Source organism: Xiphias gladius, chromosome 15, assembly GCF_016859285.1.
Source record: "Xiphias gladius isolate SHS-SW01 ecotype Sanya breed wild chromosome 15, ASM1685928v1, whole genome shotgun sequence".
Taxonomy (NCBI): domain Eukaryota; kingdom Metazoa; phylum Chordata; class Actinopteri; order Istiophoriformes; family Xiphiidae; genus Xiphias; species Xiphias gladius.
Window position 1 is genome coordinate 19,071,257 of NC_053414.1, and position 19,434 is coordinate 19,090,690.

General features: G+C 42.1%; 2 protein-coding genes across 4 annotated transcripts; one reads left to right on the plus strand and one right to left on the minus strand.

Moving 5' to 3' along the window:
- The first annotated feature begins 4,081 nt into the window (after window positions 1-4,081).
- On the plus strand, window positions 4,082-12,388 carry lyl1 (LYL1 basic helix-loop-helix family member). 3 transcript variants are annotated; one of them, XM_040145956.1, is made up of 5 exons: window positions 4,082-4,406; window positions 4,503-4,758; window positions 6,108-7,668; window positions 9,235-9,332; window positions 10,100-12,388. In XM_040145956.1, exons 3-5 carry the CDS (start codon window positions 6,920-6,922, stop codon window positions 10,618-10,620), a joined length of 1,368 nt encoding a protein of 455 aa, XP_040001890.1. In that variant the 5' UTR covers window positions 4,082-4,406; window positions 4,503-4,758; window positions 6,108-6,919; the 3' UTR covers window positions 10,621-12,388. The 3 variants fall into 3 exon arrangements, with proteins under 3 accessions (XP_040001890.1, XP_040001891.1, XP_040001889.1); XM_040145957.1 differs by having other exon boundaries at window positions 4,082-4,297; XM_040145955.1 differs by having other exon boundaries at window positions 4,082-4,758.
- Window positions 12,389-13,822: 1,434 nt separating this feature from the next.
- On the minus strand, window positions 13,823-19,284 carry LOC120800682. Its single transcript, XM_040146954.1, has 8 exons — window positions 18,952-19,284; window positions 18,499-18,609; window positions 18,002-18,124; window positions 17,166-17,532; window positions 17,008-17,067; window positions 16,738-16,889; window positions 16,495-16,647; window positions 13,823-16,286 (listed from the first exon to the last, which is right to left on the minus strand). The coding sequence occupies exons 1-8, from the start codon at window positions 19,282-19,284 to the stop codon at window positions 14,706-14,708; spliced, it is 2,880 nt and encodes a 959-aa protein (XP_040002888.1). The 3' UTR covers window positions 13,823-14,705.
- Between the last annotated feature and the right edge of the window lie 150 nt (window positions 19,285-19,434).

The window sequence follows — 19,434 nt, forward strand, 5'->3', positions numbered from 1 at the left end:
CACCTGATGGTGACGTCGTTAAATTAAATGAATTGAGCATTTGGGCAAATGAAAAGATATTTAATGTGCTGTTAGCGGTCATGTAATTGGTGTCCACAGCTCAGCAAAAGTTATTCAGAAAAAACTTTTTCGAACCAATTTAAAAGCACAGTCACACCAGAAAGTGGCAGAGCAAAATTCATCCGCATGTCTCTGTGAAATATTTCAGTATAGAAGCTTTGTGATATATGGATTCCTCGCAGGGATAGTTGGTGAACTGTTGTAGGAGACAAGCTGACTGCTAACACATTAGCCATCCAGGGACACACTATCACTAGTGAGTCACAAAAACTCCCTGAGCTTTTTTCCATTTTCTGTCACCTTGTGTTATACAATAAAGGCTTGCTGAAGAAGAAAAAAAGACAGAAATCTTGCCAACTGTCAATGGGCAAGGTTGTTAATCTGGTTGCAAACAGGACAGCATAAGTTCCACCAGTTTAATCATAAGATGTAGCCTATTTGTACCAATGACTGTACATAAAGATGGACGACATGACACCTCCCCAAAAGTGAAGCCAAAACATCTCAATCACCCACTGGTGGCTTGCTGCAGTATAAGTCATAAACCCCGCCCCCTCCATGTTTGCACATGGAACACAGGACAAAATTTAAAAAAAATCAAAGAACATGTCAAATAAATTTTACCCAAATACGGTTTCTGTCATTTTAGGTAGTTCGTATTACGCTGATGTCTGTTCGAGTCTTAATTTTTCTGATAAGTTTGCTTTTAATGAGTTATTTGATGCTATAAGGAGGTGGTTTGGCGTTATGATTGACAGCTGTGTGTGTGCTCTCGATTGAGTCAGGCGGGTGTATGGGTGGGACCTTGATACTGTGGCGCGATCCACTGATCACTACTGCGCAGACCAGGTCTCCAAATGATGTCACCAGCGCAAGATGGCAGGCACCTGTATCTTCTTTGGCTTCATATCTGTACAGCGGGAGGAAGTGGAGATGCACCACCCATCATCTTCCCTGATTTGTACAATCAACTCTTGTCTGAAAACCATTTTCATTTTGGAATCTACACACATTCACACACACACACACACACACACACACACACACACACACACACACACACACACACACACACACACACACACACACACACACACACATTAAGAGAGAGAACCTTTACATTTACCTTAATTTTTACTGAAGTCTCCAGGCTATTTTAATAAATAGCCTGTCCCTGGCTGTCACGCATAGTACACACAAACACACACACACACACATTTCAGTCATGCACAAAGGTTCCCCCATCGATACTCATATTATTGAGTGGGGTATTTTGTGGTAGCCAGGAGGAGGGTGTGACAGCGTGGCTCTGAGATTAAAACAGTCCTTTCTTGATTTCTTCCTCACTCAAGGGAGAAGCGGAAGCTGTCTGTTATCGTTTGTTTCTATTATTATTATTCCCCATTTACAGTTTGGCTGTTCACACGGGGCCTTAAATGACAGAGTCAACGATTTGTCTAATGTATCTTTTCACTTTCCAGGGAGGTGCACAGAAAACAGTGACTGTCAGATGAGAAGTCAGGGTTGTTACAGTAAGAGGGGGGAAACCCAAGACGTACACTAATTTTTTGTCCAACAGATCACAGGTTTTCATCTGAGTCACCTTACAATACAGGAAGAACTATTGTAACATACTGTGACCAACAGCTTCTTAAAAGTTAAAGCATTTAAGAGGCTTTTGCAGCCAAAAGTGCATTCTCAAACCATTTGGAGTCTAGGTTCAGTTTGGTTAATTTTTGCCATTTTTCTGTGCACTTATTTTTTTCTTTGTATAGCACATTAAATACTGTCTATACCCCACACACATGGTATGTGTTTTTCATCACAAACTCAACTTATCATTTTGTCGATTCAACAAACTTGCCTGCACAGCAGCCTGTAAAAATCTCTTCACCATTTATGCTCACAAATGCAGCAGAAAAAAAGAAATAAGAATATGATGTCTATTTGAGTGTTAAGTGCTTTAATCCCAACACACATCATCTTTTCCATCATAAATCAGTTGAATTCTATTCAAAACAATTATTTCACTGCATGTAAATGTGACAACAGAAATAAAACTATAACACAATCCATTTACATGTGAAGTGTTTTTATTCTAATCCGTCTATGCCTACAAAATATTAATGACAAAACACTTGAAGGCTCATTTTAATCATTCTGTCTTTGGAAAAATGTATTTATTTATCTGTGTTTGATTTCGTAGCAGTACTTGCAGCCACAAATAATTATGAACGGTCAGTGAATGAAACAAAGCTTAGCTTAGCTGCGTTTAGGGGCAATTTGCATTTGAGTCGTATAGGCACAAAATGAACGCCTGTACAGATCCAAAACCGACTGATAAGACAATGTGACAATATTAGATCAATTTACTTTTAACAGGAGCTTATAAAGCACAGGAAATGCTAATCCCAAAGGATATCTCTCTGTCCCTTGTGTAGCTTTTTATATGTTTCAGGCAAATTCATGCCACATCTGCAGGCGCAACGGTGCCACTACAACGTTATTCTCGCACACAGAGTGTGATCAACTGGAACCACAGCTGCCAGACGCAAAAGAGTGTGACAGACCAATAGATGACACTGTCTGCACCCTGATTATACATAGACTATTGTTAATTTCAGCATGTTCACACCCCAGGGCAGTTTATTGTTTATAATGATGGAGATGATGATGGTGATGACGATGACGATGATGATGGTACATGACAGATTTGTTGAGCACTTGCTGACCAAACTGCTTTCTTTCCCAGGACCTTGAAGGTCACGTAACTGTAAAGCCTTATAATGTTTGTCTTTCAGTTTGTCTAAGAAGGAAATGACTGAGGGAATGTAAAAGAGGTGTTGACCCTGAGGTTGAGAGTCACACAGAAAGAGAGAGAGAGAGAGTGAATATTAATGGGTGAGCGCAGAGGAAAATGGGTGAGAGATAGATTTAGGAAGGAAGTTTGGGGGCACTTGGAGAGGAAAGTTACCATGATGACGACTTGTGTATTGGTCATCAGTGGCACAGGTGTGCTCTGATGTCATAAGAGAAAAGCTCCACCCGGGACCCAAAATCTGTCTCGAGTCCGATGAATAATGACCATTCGTGTTTCTATAATGTTGTCACTAATATACTGATGGAGATTAGGGCTGCAACTCACAATCATTTTCATTATGGATTAATCTGCCTATTATTATCTTGATTTAAGTGATTAACCATTATGTCTAGCCTTCAAAGTGTTGGAAAATAGTGAAAAGTGCTCATCATGATTTCCCAGAGCCCCGCGGTGACATATTCATATTGTTTGTTTTGGATGCCTTACGATCCAAAACCTGAATATATTTACTTTACTATCATATATATAAAAGCAAAATATCAAATCATCAGATTTCAGATCAGTTAATTGACTAAATGGGGTAAGAACCAGGTGAGACAATCAGCTTCAATAAAAGAAAAGCTCGATTCAGGCACTCTCTGCTCGTCACATCAATTTGTCCCAAATCTGGTGAATAAAATATATTTGTGTCTTTATGCAATTCTGCTACAAATACATATCATCGGGGACTTTTCCACTTTTAATCAACAAATAAAATCAAACTTTAACAGCAGAAATTTTTAAACAAAGATGTTACACTAGGTGATTCCCCCAGTAATTGTCTTACTTGTGGCATTGTCTATATGTGCACATTCGCTGTATGTGTGCGTGTATGCACGCGTGTACAGATGAGCATAAGCACGTGTGTACAGTACATCATTGTCCGTTTATTATATTGTGATATAAGTGCAGTTGCGGATATTTTCTTGGAATCCGTTCAGGTCCCTTCAAAGAGAGGGACTGACCGGTCTTGTGTCGTGTGTGTGCGTACATGCATGAAGGCATAAGCCTGCTCGTGCGTGTGAGTTAGTGGTGTGTTATGAAAAGTGTGTGTGTGTGTGTGCTGGTATTGCTGGTGGAGTGGGAGGAGGAGGGGTGGTGGAGGTTTCTTATCTACAGGCCACAGGCAGCTTTTCAGGCTCTTATCAGCAGCCACCATATTGTACTAGCACATCCTCTTGTCCAGCAGAGAGCGGAAAACTCTCCTTGCGACATGGTTCCCTCTCTCTCCCTCTCTCCCTCTCTCTCTCTCTCCCACCTCACATTTGCCAGTACCAGAGCTCTCCGACTGGCAACCACCTAGAGCATTGTGTCCTCCTGGCGAAGAGAGTGAGAGATAGACAGGACAGAAAAAGAGGGAGAGAGAGAGTGACAGAGGTGAGAATGACATATGGACAGGAGGGATGGAAGAAACCCGCACCATCCATCTCCATGCTTTGAGTGTGTCTGCGTTCAAAGGAGCAACTTCACAACAAAAAACAAATATGTACGGTGGGACTGTCTTCCCGTCTCAGTCTGTCTTCATTTCTTTGTGAATATCTGGGACTTGTATTATTTTTTATTTCTCATCATTAATTTTCAGAGGGACTCATCTGAGTATGAGGAGTTATTCTGAGTCGTGTCAGACACTTTGGCTCCAGTTCTGACCTCAGAGACTGACAGACAGACAGTGACAGGCTGCAGTGGAGTGTGAGCGACCTGAAGGAGGAGGAGGAGGAGGAGGAAGAGGAGGACATTAAACACTGAGGAGATACAACATGTGCGTTCACAGATCACTCTGACTCTGACGGATTTTGTATGACAAACAGATGAGCCACGCTGGATGTCATAATGTATCTGTGAGTACCCAAGGTTACTTAACTTTTTATTTTATTTTGCATAACTCATGTTTTAGTACATGAGAGGTTTGAAACAATTCGTTTAAATCATAATAATAAACATTTGATAGAGGTTTCTGTCATAGGTGCCATATGTCATATAAAGTAAATTTGTTAAAATATTCTAGCCATGTATATAAATCTGTTGATAATAAAAACTTTGGTGATTTAGTGGTAAATAGATGAAGATAGAAATTAAAATAAAATCATGTACACTGATTAGATGGATGGCCATTTATTAACTCACACACTGTTCTGCAAAAAAATGTATTATATTTTTAAGAGACAGTCTACTCTTTGCAGTAAATATACAATATATTTTACATAATGACACAATAACAAATACATGTATTCAAAAAAAAGAAAAGACAAATATTGGACAAATATAAAATCTGGTCTAATTAAATAACTAATTATTAATAATTAAGGAAGAATACTTTTACTTATATATTGGCAGCAGAAAGGTTTATCAAATTTATCAAAAATGTTTAATTTGAGTAAATGATACAAACTATTAGACAGCTTGTTGTGAAGAAATGTGCAAGTTAAACTGCCCAAGGATGCAGGCTTGACTTGAAAATGCATTGAGCTATATCATCGATACTACACCAAAATATATGGGTAGTTGTAACTATTTTGTTTCTTAACTACCCCAGCGAAATGGTTAAAAACGTATTCTTTCGGCGCAAATAACCCTGTAGTGCTCAATATTTAACACTGAAACATTTTAAATATCCCTCTATAACTCTGTTAGTTGCTCTAAAGGTTCTTTTAACTAAGATATTTTAGTAAATGTAAAACTGCCGCAAAATCGATTTTACATAAACCTACGAATGCCTCTACACATCACTGTGAAAAACGGAACTGTCAAAAAATAAAGTCTCGACCACTAGAAAAGACAAAACAGGAACAACTGTGATCGCATAACCTGAGGAATCATAAGAGTTTTATGCCTTGCAGTGCAGAGTACAGACAAATGTAGAAGTACAACAGCAAGTCCACTTGATGTCCAGCATTTTAACATGCCATCAGAACTGCAGTATGAGCTGAATCTGTACATTTCCATGGACTGAATTTAGATTTAAACTGTAGAACAACTTCCACTGAGGATTCCCCCGACAACAACTACTCGTTACATTTTAGTACAAACTCTTGTGGTGTTTCTGTGCACATTTTGACCTTTTAGCACATTTTCACATCTTATTGCCTTTACTAAATATACAACAAATTAAAAATATATACATATATGTATATATATATATATATATATCCTGAGTGCCTTTTTAAAAAAAATTTCTTTTGTTCAACAGACTCTTTGATATCCATCCGATCGTCAGTGGTCTGGGACATTTTGAATGCTAAAAAGGATTTTGACTCACATCCTCAAAATACATACAGACAGACATATGGACAGACAGACTCATTAAGAGAAGCCACTGGAGACTCATTCAAGGTAGAATCTGCTACTCAGGATGTACTGTAAGAAAAATACAAACATTCAGTTCAAATCAGACCACGAAAACATGCTCCATGCTGCACCTAGAGACAATACCACAGAAGTAGCCCTTCATTCATGATTACAGCTCACAAAAATGAAAAACAATTAGTTTCACTGGAACGGACTCACGTTTACTCACTCTCCAGATACAGTGACAATCAGACGGCAGCCAGCGTAGGTAGGAATGACGGGTAATAAGGCTGGATCAGAGTGTAGCTGTAGCTCCATCCAAGGCACATATAATCTGGATTGACAGATTAAAAACTCACATGCTGACCCAAACAACAATAAGAGCACCTGATGGATTTCGAGTTGGAAGGAAAATCTACATTTTTAGTGAGGTAGAGCAGAAAAATATTGCAAAATCTGCAGGAAAGTGGAACAAAGGAAGAGGAAATAAAGGGTTATCAGTTGCCTTTTTGGAAAAGACACATAGACTTGGCTAGGAGAGTTTTAAAGGGTTCTGTAGGACTAGCTGCAGGTGGTACACATGAACATGTTCGTTACTCTCATACACATGTAAAGACACCACAGGGACAAGACACTCTGAAACACACTCACGGCACAAACGCTGGGAAGCTGAGAGGAACAAGAGCTTGGGATTCCCCCAGAGACTTCACCACCATGATGGAAAAGCTGAACCCCACCGGCCCACCTGCCTCACCCCCTGACCTACCTCGCCCCTCTTCCTCCGCTTCCTCTGCCTCCTCCCCAATCTGTGCGTCCGTGGATAAGCACAGTCCCCCCCAGAACCGCACTTTAGCATCCTCAGACGCTATCAGCAGCCAGCATCCTGCTACCAAGACAGGGCACACGGATGTCCCCACCGCTGACTTGATTCCGTCCTCCGTCACCACAACGACGGTGTTAACCAATTACCACGCAGATAAAGCTGCTTCACCTGAGCCCAATTTCATGGAGACCAAGCAAGAGCAGGAGGAGAAGCAAGGAGGACCAATGACCACCGCGGCCCCTGCTGCTTCTGCCAACAGGTCCCCGACTCTCTCCTCTCCCCCTCCGCTCCTCCCAGCACCAGCCAAGACCTCACCGTGTCCTGTCCCACCTCCAACCTCCACATCATCTCTCCCCACATCCTCATCATCCTCTCCTCTTCCTCCCCACATTCCAGTCATCAGTCTCGGTCACAGCAAGCCCCCGCTGCCGCTCCCCAACACCCCTTTGACTGCCCTCCATCCAATTCCCAGCCTGCTACATGGGCCTCATGGGGACATTCGCCGCAGCCAGCTGAAATGTTTGCCTGTGGCAAGCCCTGGAGGCCCCGGAACTTCTGGAGGTCCAGGAGGCCCTTCAGCTCCCTCCCCAGGGCCCCTGTTGTCTCAGCAGTTCCTGCCTGGTCACCCCTTCTTCACCAGGTGAGATTTGCCCTTTTTGCATTCATCTATTTTGCCATTGTTTCCCAGCGTTTTTTCCTTATGACCTCAGTTTATACTTATACTGTTTATACCGCTTGTCAAACATTGCATATCAGAGGGTGAGCAGATTGATTTTCCCTTCTCAGATTGTTTCATCTGAATAATTTCTGGATGCCTACAGATTTGCTATCTATTCCACAAGAAAGAGAAACAGTGATTGGTGAAAAGTCAGAAAACGATCAACATAATTGTATGTTTTCATCACACTTGCAACACCTCAGGTTTATCTTGTGACACCAAGGAGGGGTTCTGACCCCAAGGTTACGAACCACAACGTTAGCAGACAATACTGATGGTGTTATCCAATATCCAGATGTTATGAGCTGACAGTGTATTAAGTAACCTTGTTCATGACCTGTCAAATAATGCTGGATATTGCATTTGAACCTGTGTCTGAATTATGTAACATCTTTATATGACTTCAGCTCCCTACAGAACATCATGCAGTATATAAAATAAGACAATCAAATGCCACAGACTCATGCACCTCCTTTTTTTTTTTTTTTACAAACAGATGTGTGACACTAAACTATAGCATTTACTGCAATATGGCTTCCTGAGTTGTTAATAGTAATTATGATGCCTCTTCGTTGGTCACAATGCCAAGTTTCTGTTTCATATGAAACTTCAACTGCTGGGATTTCATGACTTCCCATTGTGATTAATAGCGGCTGCGCTGCACGGTTATGTGAAATTGACAGCAGGATGTGTGCTGTTATGTAGGGACCTCACATTTCTCACGTTAAATTTGTTCATCAGAACCCTTGGTTACTGAGGACGAAGTTGCATTATTTAATTTTTTTGTTTGCATCTAGTATCAAAAACTTATCAACCTATATCACTTTTGAAACTCTACACCCAGTTTTAATTGCAGCTAAATTTAGCCGTTGAACTGACAAAAGCCAACAGACCAGAACTCTTAAAGCTCATTTTGGGCTTGAAGAATTGGCAACTGATGTTTTACACTCATGAAGAAAAGCATTCGCCAAAGTCCTCCTACTGTTCATCTATTCTCTACTCCAAAAAGGATTATCCACAAGGTTTCTTTCTGTAACAGACCAGATCATCTATGTTAAATAAAAATTACTTTTTTTTTCTCCACTGCGGTTACATCTATGGCTTCTCTATCTGTCATGGAGGTCTGGGAATAAGATTCCCTCCACACTTCTCTCTGGTTTGTTTGTAGCAGGAAGCATTGATGTATTTCATCCCCCTGAAGAAGAATCAGCTAGTACCCAGGTTTAATGAGACTGGGCTAAAAAACAGCATGCACACTCTATCAACGCCACCAACATAATCGCACCTCAGTTAATAGCTTCCACCATCTTCTTGCTTTCTCCATCCATTCTCTAAGATTTCCCTCTATTTGGTGTTATTTAAGACAAGAGATGCCAGAACGACCTACACTGTTTTTATATTTAGCTGCATTTTATTTTTCAGGTTGATTGTGCATCCAGTTACGTAAATGTCACATTTTCACACATTTTGCTGTATTTTTACCTCTAGTTCTTACCTGGGTCCCTCAGGAGGAAACTATGGTGTCATCAACAACAGTCGGATCAAGAGACGACCCTCGTCACACTTTGAGGTGGAGATCAATGAATGTGAGTTTCTCTGCATCAAACTACAAAATCACACATTGATATCAGTATAGCCACAGTTACTGTAGATAAATGGTTGCATTTTTTCAGAGTTTGTTGGTGGAATTTGCTGCCCACAGCATGGAAAATGAAGTTTAATATTTAAGGTATTTAAAGGATAAGGTTGGCGATATTCTGCATTTTTCTCATTGTCATCAAATCCTGTGAAAAAAACACCAACAATGTGTTAGATCATCTCTCAATACTCGTCTACTTCTACCCAAGCCTACTGGTTTCTGCTGCAGATGTAAATCTTTAAAAATGGATCTCAAATACATACTAAATAATTCCCTAAAACAGCTGGCAACTGTAGATTTTAGCAATCATTGCTCAAACAGGCGTAAAAAGCACATGTGTTGGAGGTTTAGGTTCACTGGTGGATAAATACACATTTGGTACTCTACTGAGTATTTACAGCAGGACTCAGTTTACAGTCTGTGGGACTGACTCACATTTAAACTACAGTTTACATGTTCATGGTAGTAATGGAAACTAATGCGCCGGTGTGGCTCATTGATGTGTTTTCAATATTTTTGGAAAATTGATAGATTTCTATTGCACAGAGAAATCAGGCCATCAGGCTTTGGCTACTTGTTCGTTCTGTTGGATCAATGCATTGTTGGTTTTGGTGTTTTACTGGGATTTACTGACACTAAGAAAAATATAAAATGTACATTAATTTATCCATTAAGGCCGCGAACACATACGCAGTGTTTATGTGTGTCCAACAGGCCCCCCTCAGAAACTCGCTCGCCGTGTCTTCACCAACAGCCGTGAGCGCTGGCGACAGCAGAACGTGAACGGAGCTTTCTCTGAGCTCAGAAAACTCATTCCCACACACCCGCCTGACAAGAAGCTCAGCAAGAATGAAATCCTTCGTCTGGCTGTGAAGTACATCAACTTCTTGGTCACTCTGCTCAATGACCAGGCCCAGGACAAGAGCAGGGACTCAGCCGAGGATGAGGCTGAGGATGAGGGTACCGCATCAGGGTTGGACGGTAATAAACTGAACCCTCTTTTTCAGTCCCACGCTGCCCTGCCATCTTCAGCCGCCATGGTGGCGGTCCACAGAGACAGAGACTCAACTGACTCAGTCATCGCCCTGGCTAATTCCCCAGCAACGTCCAGTTGCTATGGTGACACCGATAGTGAGGAAAGCTTTGGGGCTAAGAACTCTTTGGTGACCGAAGGCATTCTGGGAAAGGTCAAGGGTCAGATAAGGATGGTGGCAGCAACAAATGATGAACGGTGACACCAAAGAGAAGCAAAAAAAGATATGTGCTGAGTTAAATAAGTTAAATGTCACACTGACGGACAAGACGAGACAGGATACACAATCGTCTCAAAGTGTGTCAGGGGCCATTGTGGTTCTCTCTTCAGTCACACAGTGCTTGAAGATCAACTCCCAAGTAGTCTGAATAAGTAGGAGATGGATTTCTGATGATATTTTGTAGTTTTTACTGTCTGTTTTTTTCAGTGGTGTGCAAACATTGAGTGTGAGGCTCTGTGTTTTAGTAAAATACTGAAATATGCTCTGGGCAGGCTTCTTTCCTTTGTTCCTTTTGTTCTTTTGTTAAACATTACACGTCAGTGTCAAACCATTTAAATCCATAACATGAATGAATTATGCAAAACAGCATCCTGGAAATCTAATTAGATTGCCTCAGGCTGGATTTATGTAGCTGTGCGTTAACATGTTTTAATAAGTAAAATCTAATAATCCTTTCTCTGCCAAGAAATTCAGGATCTTGAATTACCCCTCTGTAGTCCCACAGAAATGTAAAATCTCTCACAAGACGGTTAAAAGTCTGATTTGAAAAAGTCGGACTAAATGCAGCCTAAGAAGTTCACATGTAAATAATCAGGATTTCCCCACTACAGTTATGGTAACTACGAGTGCCACCTATTCGATTGTGCCTGTAGAGAAATGCACAACATGCACTCACGGATCGAAGTTGCAGTTTTTAATTTTCCTGCTGTCTTACTGTCAGAGAAACAGGGCCGATGGTCCCACCCTGACATTGTGACACACTTGTACCAGACAGAAATAAAGTGTGTTTTAGTTTGCTGTTCCTTATTTGACATCCTCTTATTGCGCTCCAAAGACTGCTCTTTGTCAGCACGATTTCTCAACACTTCCAAATGTTTTGCTGCTTTCAGTTCGGGGGAACATTTATGTATCCTCAAAGTGTTAGTAAGTAGTAATTTCAGTGTGAGATGATGTCAGTTATAAAAATGCAGTGCTATTAGATTAGGATTATGATAGGGATGGAACTTGGATGGGAATGTAACTCTTTTAACTTAACTTTTGAATATTCATTTTTAACATAAGTCATGTGCCCATATGTTCATAACCCAATGCAACAAATTTGTCACCACATATTATATGGGCTGGATAGCCAAAGCCAAACTCCATGTTGTTTGTTTGTGCTTTCCACCAGGATGACTGATTGATAACGGTACTTTTAACAAGGGAAAATAAAAATAGTGGGTGGTGTGACACCCTGAAGTTGGATCAAACCGTCCGCTGACATTACTGTGACAATCCCAGCCCTGGAAGAAAGAAAAAGAAAAACTGTTGCCTTAACGGTCATCACATGAACTGTTGGCGTTTTCCCAGGCAGCGGATTTGAGGAGGAATGTTGCACATGTATTGTACATGTTTTTGATGTGTTTGTGCATACTGTATGTGTGTGTGCAAGTGACCAAGTGGATGAAGTAAAGCATTAGCAAAAGACTGATGTAACAGCAACATTTGTAGGTGTGTGGTTATGTGTGAGGAAGGTCAGGGTGGTCAGGGTGGATGTTGGATGCGGTTAGAGCTGGGCTTCGGCATGGTGGGGGATTGTATAAGTGAAAAGTTGGGGGGTACAATTGCAGCTGTGCGATGGTGCTGGTGTCTCTTTGCCTGCAAGCTTGGCTCTATCAAGTGGCCAGGAAACGCCTACAGTTAGTGCTGTCTCATTGACGGCCAACGAGTTTCCTGGAAGAGGGGTGGTGGCGTCGTATGTATGCGTGTGTGTGTGTGTGTGTGTGTGTGTGTGTGTGTGTGTGTGTCTGTGTCTATGTTTAATGGGTTTTTGGACATGTGGGGTGCCAACTGCTGCATGGAAGAAGGGAGTGCCGAAAAACAGAAAGAGAAAACAGCCACCAGGATGCTCTGGGAACCCCTATACACCCGGTTTCGGGACCACACAACAGGAAGAGTGGCTTTCACAACATTGCTACGGCTGCTTCTGCCCGCTCTGCTGTGCCAGACTGGTGTGTCCCCTCCCTGCTTTGCTCTGAAACCACAGAGAGGATTACAGACGGATGCAGGGGTCACACAAATTAAAGGAGTACTGCAGTGTTCTGCAACTGTACACTTTAAAGTTTTTGCCAGTTTTTTGTAGCGACACGATTGACAAACTCTCATAAAAGGCCAGTGTCATGTGTATTACAGGCTAAACCAATACTTTTTTTTTTTTTTCACAGCAGACATTTTTTGCCAGTCACAGCAGAAAAAACAAAGGTGTAACTGACAACATTAAAAACGGCCACATTCCAGTTACATGAGCCAGTTCCAGGGTCCTTGTACTGTGCATACCGACTCACTGTTATGGCTTACTGAGTCTCTTGATGGACCTGAGCCTTCACTAAAGCCACTATAATCTATATTTTTACAATCTATCAAATGACAATATAAAAACATTGTGGCCACCTACAGAGAATTATCACCTGAATCTGCAGCTCTTCTCAGTTTACAGAGCTTTATAGTGAATTTCAGCTCACATTTACCATTTTGGTTCACTCCCATCCCTCTCACAGGGTAGTTTTTGGATGCAGCAGGCAGCTGCTTTCTGATATAAACTGTAAGGTGTTTATTCAGTGTGAAAATGCTAGGAACTCCTTCTTACTTCTGAAGTGAATCCTGTTGCCGACACTCACTTTTTAACCCTTATTGTAATCTCTTTAAATTAGGTCATTAAAATCAACAAAACATCACATTTTGTCTAAATTCATCTGCTCAGCCTGTTTAGAGGAAAATAGGAGTTTTTCTCATACGTTGTTTTTTGTTTGTTTGTTTGTTTTGTTTTGTTTTGTGGATCTAGAGTATTTTATATTAAATATTGCAGTGATGTACAATATTGGTCAAAATGGAACTTTACGTTAGTGGGGGGGTGTTAACCTTCTCACTTTCTTCTGATACAGGAGGCTGAGCAGGCTGATGCTCGCCAGGCTGGAACTTAGAGATAATGGCCTTGCCTCCACCCCGTCTCTTCCAACCCTCTGTTGTGCCCCTCTTGCCATCAGAGTTACACCCACATGCACACAGAAATGCCAGTAGCTGTATTTTGCCAGTCACGAACAGACTAAACCTGCACATCTCGTGAGGAGTGGTAATGCTAGAAGGTTCTTGGTCTTCATGCCACTTTAGCTTGCCGACAGTGAGGAAACAAAACTAGTCATTGTAGAGTGAGAATATTTTAATATATAATAACAATATTAAGTTTTTGTAAAACAGATCATACTTGCAACAACATTCTTGAGACCTCTTGGTTTAAAGTTTGAAAACAACAACACTCAATACAGACATAAGAGCAATAATTTCATAATGAATGTTTTTTTAATTAAGTATTGAGGAAGATTAAACTATTACGTGAAAGTGCTGAGTGACTGATGTACGGTACAGCATGCGTATCATATAACTTGCTGAAAGACTTATAAAACTTTACTGTATACACTTAGTGATGGGTGGGAAATAATACATTGCCGGTTAAAGACTTGGCAAAATTAAGAATTGCATTACTTTTTTCTTAGAGAATTTGACACACCTTAAAAACTGTTTATAAGCAACTAAATACTTTTCATGTGCCCTAGCAAACCTATGTAGCCAAGTTAATACGAGTTCGTTTTTGCCAAAATCTAGAAATTTATTTTCATATATATATTGCTAGGACGGCCCAAATATCAGCTTTATTTAGTGTAGGTGATATTCACCCTTTTTAAAAAGTCACAAACATCCTCCTCCATTAACTAGTGGAATGAAACTAATGAGAATACTGGGATAAAACTGAATGATTAGAATCACCTCAACGGCTTGTTTCTAAAATAGTTTATCCAATTTGATATTAGTATTTTCAAAGAACCCTTTTCTGCATTTCTGTGAAGAAAGAAAGAAACAAAGAAAGGCTCACAGAAAAGTGTCTTTTTCTAAGATCACCAAGTTTTCAAAATAAGAGTCAAAAAAGATTTGGCACTGTTTTTGAATTACATATTCTGATGGTACTAACTCACTGCAAAAGTCATGTTTTTACATTTGTTATCTACCTTTATAAGCATGCTCCATTCAGTTGTTCATTCAGTTTTCAGTACTTTCACTCCTTGTTTTACCATTGAGTCCACACTGTCGTTCACGGTTCTCTCCACTTTTTTTGCAGCTTCATCTGTCTTTTCTAACATGTTTCTGTTGCTGAGTTTTCGTCTGCCCACTTCAGTTAACACCGATCCAGCTGCTGCACCGGCAGCTCCGCCAATGACACCCCCCAAAAACACACCAAGCAGGAGACCCAGCAACGCACCCCCGATGACTACCTTGGGCACCTGATTAGCAGTAGTCCCCATTTTCTCCCACACTGAGCTCTCAGACACCATTTTGGCCCCTGCTTTGGCCCCAGAACCCACCTTCTCCCACACCGGACTCTGTGCCACCTTCTTTGCACTGGCACCGATTCCAGCTCCAACTCGCATATAACTGTCAGCCACCAGTTTAGCTCCAGTTTTGGCCCCAGATCCGACTTTTCCCCACATAGGACTCTGCGCCAAATTCTTTGCCCCGGCTCCGATCCCAGCCCCGACATGCATGGATCTTTCTGCCATTAGTTTGGCCCCTGAACCAACTTTTTCCCACATGGGACTTGCTGATGCTGCTTTTGCTCCAGATCCCACCCATGCAGAACCATCCGCCACCACCTTGGGCACTCTATCTCCTACTAGTTTGGACACATGTCCGGCACTAGCTCCCACCTTCCCCCACACGGAACTATCAACCACCATCTTCTGGACGTTTTGTGCTCCGCTGCCAACTGTCCCCCACACTGGACTACTTTTCACCTTCTTTGCTCCCTCACTGACCCACACAGAGCTATCTGCCAACAGTTTGGGTAACATTTTTGCACTAGACTCCATTTTCTCCAAAATGGAATTAAGGAGTGACGGGGACAAGCTCGAAAGCGTAACAGGAGGAAGGCTCTCGATATTCATGGTTCTTACACTCATCTCTGCCTCATCCCTCGTTTTCTCAATCTCATCTTCTCTCACTTCCTCTTCCATCTCAGCCACAGGCTGCATGTAGGGATAGAATACAAGCCTCTCAGAGCTTAGTTGTCCATTGTCTCCTAGTTTTTCTTGCTCTAGCTTTTTGCCTCTTTTCTCCCTTGCTATCTCTACCTGTTTCTGCCTCACTCGGTTCTCTGCCTCCTGAAAAGCAGGACAAGAATAACACTGTCCTCCAGCCTCCTTCACTGTCTGCTCCACCTTCTCTAGCAGCTCCGCCACATTCCCCCTCTCCCTCCCACCTTCTCCATTCTCCATAACATGAAACCTGTCCCGACATTTCTCAACCAGGTTTAACAAATCCCCCCCCTGACTGGCAATGTATGCCTCCACGCTCTTGTTTCCTGCCTTCCCACTTGCCCTCAGTCGATCTGCGTAGGTAAAGAGGACCAGAGTGTGTTTCTGGACTGCTTCTGGGCCAAACACAGTTTCGAGGGCCCTGAGTGCCTGGAGCTCAGTCTTTGCAGGCTGGTCTAAGGGGACGCACAGGAGGAAGGCGTGGGGACCAGGACTGGACAAAGCAACACAGGAGGAGATCTGAGCTCGCACCTCATCTGGAGTATGCTCTGAATAGAACCAGTCTGGGGTATCCACCACTGCCACCTGCAGGTGAGAGAGGAGACACATGCAGCACTATAAAAACAAAGTCAAAAGATGGGAAACCTGCCAGATTCTATTGTTTTATCACACAAAACAAGAAGAGGGCGTCAAAGATTAGATTTTTGGGGTTTTGGCACATGGTGGAATCAGTGAAAGGAAAATGGAAAAAAAAAGGGCAAATGACATCTCAGTAACCTTTTAAAACACTAACCCTTCTTCCTTCAACCAGTGCTTTCTTTTTCTCACAATCCTGAGTGATGGCTATGAGGCTGTCCGGGTGCGACTTAAACTCCTCCCGCCCCAGGATGTTGTTGCCAGCTGCACTCTTCCCTGCTCCAGATCGCCCAAGCAGCACCAGACGCAGCTCCGGAGAGGACGAGGAGGATGAGGAGGATGAGGAGGATGAGGAGGATGAGGAGGATGAGGGGAATGTGATGGGAGAAGTAGCAAAGGCTGATGAGGAGGGGGAGGAGGATAAGGGGAGTGAGGAAGGAGAGGCAGGCAAGGTTGGGGAGGAGGGGGAGGGGGAGAAGACAGGCGAAGGAGGAGAAGCAGTAGGAAACGCCTCAGGAAAACTCTCTTCTAAGCTGTTGATTCTGTTATGAACTGAAAACAATCAGGTGAAATCAAGAGTTTAATATGGAAAAATGGTAATTATTTTTAAACTTCATATAAGCAAACTTTCAAGTGTTATAATATGAGACAGTCAGGTCCTGTGACTTACAAGTAGTGGTCATTTTTGGAGTTGATTTAACCTCAGACATTTGTGAGAGCATAGCTCCATCTACAGAGGAAAACGAGTAAATGTGAGTCCTACAGATTTTCTGCTTTTTTTTTATGATATTGTGATATGGAACAAAAGTGGGATCCATTGGCATTTACCTGCATTCAGTTTGAAACTGGGTGTCCTCTTCACCTGCCTGTCATCGTCCAGCTCAGAATATGACTTTCGCTCTGGTACTGGAGTTGAATGAAGCCCTTGACTTACACCCACTCTTCCGTCCATCTCATCCCTCTCTTGTCTCCTTCTCCTCTCCAAGGCGATGCTGTACTCCCCTCCTCTATCAATACTCCTCTGTGTTTCTGTGTTCGTGATGCGCGTTGATGCGACCGTCTCTCTTCTTTCTTCCTTTTGAGCTCTGTAACTTTCCAGAAGTTCTTTTTTTCTCTCTTTCACTCGTTTCTCCAGCTCTCTCTCCTGGACTGTTTTCATGTGGTATACCCCATTTTGCTGCACCATATTGTCCACCTGTTACATAAAAAACAAAAAATAACTGACAGACTGTATACAATTGAAATGTCACATTTTATAATTCCTGCATTGTGGGAGGAATACCCATGTCAGTCAAAGTTACAATATTATTAACCAGAACACTGATACCCAAACCGGTCCTGACGAGGGGCCAGTCCTGACAGGGCACCCTGGCTGGGTGTGATTGTATGGGTGTTGCTGGGAAAACTACAGCATGCTCATACAAAAACAATTATAACGACTCCAACACATGCAGCATGCAATAAAACTGAATTGCCTAAAAACGTTCGACAAAATCTAAAAATCCACTGTACCTCATTACCCCATTCCAAGTGTTTTTAAGTACACAAAAAAACTGACAAAATTGTGAGATGACTATTGATACTCATTATGAAAACAGATATGTCATTAGCAATGCAAATTCAATATTGAAGCTATTCTGTAAGTCGTTCTTTTTCTGTCTTACCTTCTCCAGCAGCTCACGGACCTGCTCCCTGTCCTGTCGCTGACGATTATTGATGACATGGCACCTCCCCCCACAGCGCTCGATTATCTGCCTCAGCCCTGGGTGTTCTTTCTGCAGGTATTCCTGTGGGAAAGTTTGGTTTGTGTGAATTTAAACTTGCAATGGTTTGCCTCTCTCCTGCTTCTAAAACCAGCGGCTGATTAGTCCAAATTTGATACAATGAATGGTGAGGAAATGCTGCAAGGATGTTTGAAGGAGAAGCTGCAGTCAGTATGAATTGCATCCCCATAAAAATCAACGGTTAAAATCGGGTATGATAGCACACTGACAAAAAAGGGGCAAGTAACGTGTTTTACTTGTAGTGCACTGACCCAGCAGCAAGATTCACTAAAAGGCAAATTTCTGCCCTACTTTTTCAAATATTGCATGGTACCAAAGTGTATACAAAAGTTTAAATAAAGATGGCTAGAAAGAGGCCAGGTGTACATCTCAAATACCTCCACTGTTCTCCCCATCAAGTAGTCCCCACAGGTAAGCAGCACCAGGGTGTGATCCAGTGACTCCTCCCCAAACACCTCCTCCAGCATTGCAGGCACACAACTCTCCATCTAGGAACACCAGGGAAAGAGGGAGAAGAAGAGAAAAATTCATTATCAGTATATTAATTGATAAGTGCACTGCCACCGTGAAAGAAATTTACCTTGACACTGTGATAGAAATTATTCATATTATATATTGGCTATATTTTGTTCATTGTCGTTTGATCAGACCCTTTCATCTTCAAAAGGAAACATGGATGAATACATATTAGGAAACACAAGAATGTGACTTTTAAAATGACTTCATTCCGAAGAGTTATTTTCCTCCACTTCCAGATGTCATCAGTGATTACAAGGGATGAAATTAAAAGAAAAACAAAAACAAAAAAACATACAAAGACTAAAACCAACCTCTGTGAACTGGCTAACTGGCACCAGCAGCAAAATACCATGTGGACCTGGTGCTGCTAGATTCATTGCTCGCTCTGTCTCCTTCCTGACACTGTCCTCCATCTTGCCGCCGTTCCAGTACCATCTCGGCGCCTCCACCAGAGTCACATTCCTGCCCTCAGAGAAGCCCTGTCGCAGCTGGCAGCTCCTGGAGGCAATGGGTGAGATGGGGGCCAGCTGGCCGAGGATAGTGTCTGCTGATGATGTCTTTCCACATCCAAGGTTCCCCAAAAGAACAAGTCGCAGTTCTAAGGGCGAGGACCCATGGTAGCGCCCGCTGAAGTTTTCATTCATAGCTGAAAAGAGAGAAAGGATGACGAAGAGGTCAGATGTGCCAATTCAGTACCAAAGATTACTGTCCCTATTTGGTAGGCAGCTACTGTCTATGAAGACTTTGAGAAGCTGAAGCCGCATGAAAATACGACTGGAAAAACTGAGAACTGG

Bases quoted from the DNA above. Each gene is read 5' to 3' on its own strand.
- lyl1 (XM_040145955.1), top strand. From the start codon at position 6,920: ATGATGGAAAAGCTGAACCCCACCGGCCCACCTGCCTCACCCCCTGAC. The intron at 7,669-9,234 runs GTGAGATTTGCC...TTTTACCTCTAG, and splicing joins GGTCACCCCTTCTTCACCAG to TTCTTACCTGGGTCCCTCAG. The intron at 9,333-10,099 runs GTGAGTTTCTCT...TGTGTCCAACAG, and splicing joins TGAGGTGGAGATCAATGAAT to GCCCCCCTCAGAAACTCGCT.
- LOC120800682 (XM_040146954.1), bottom strand. From the start codon at position 19,284: ATGAATGAAAACTTCAGCGGGCGCTACCATGGGTCCTCGCCCTTAGAA. The intron at 17,068-17,165 runs GTAAATGCCAAT...TTTCCTCTGTAG, and splicing joins CAGTTTCAAACTGAATGCAG to ATGGAGCTATGCTCTCACAA. The intron at 16,287-16,494 runs GTTAGTGTTTTA...TCTCACCTGCAG, and splicing joins CACTGGTTGAAGGAAGAAGG to GTGGCAGTGGTGGATACCCC.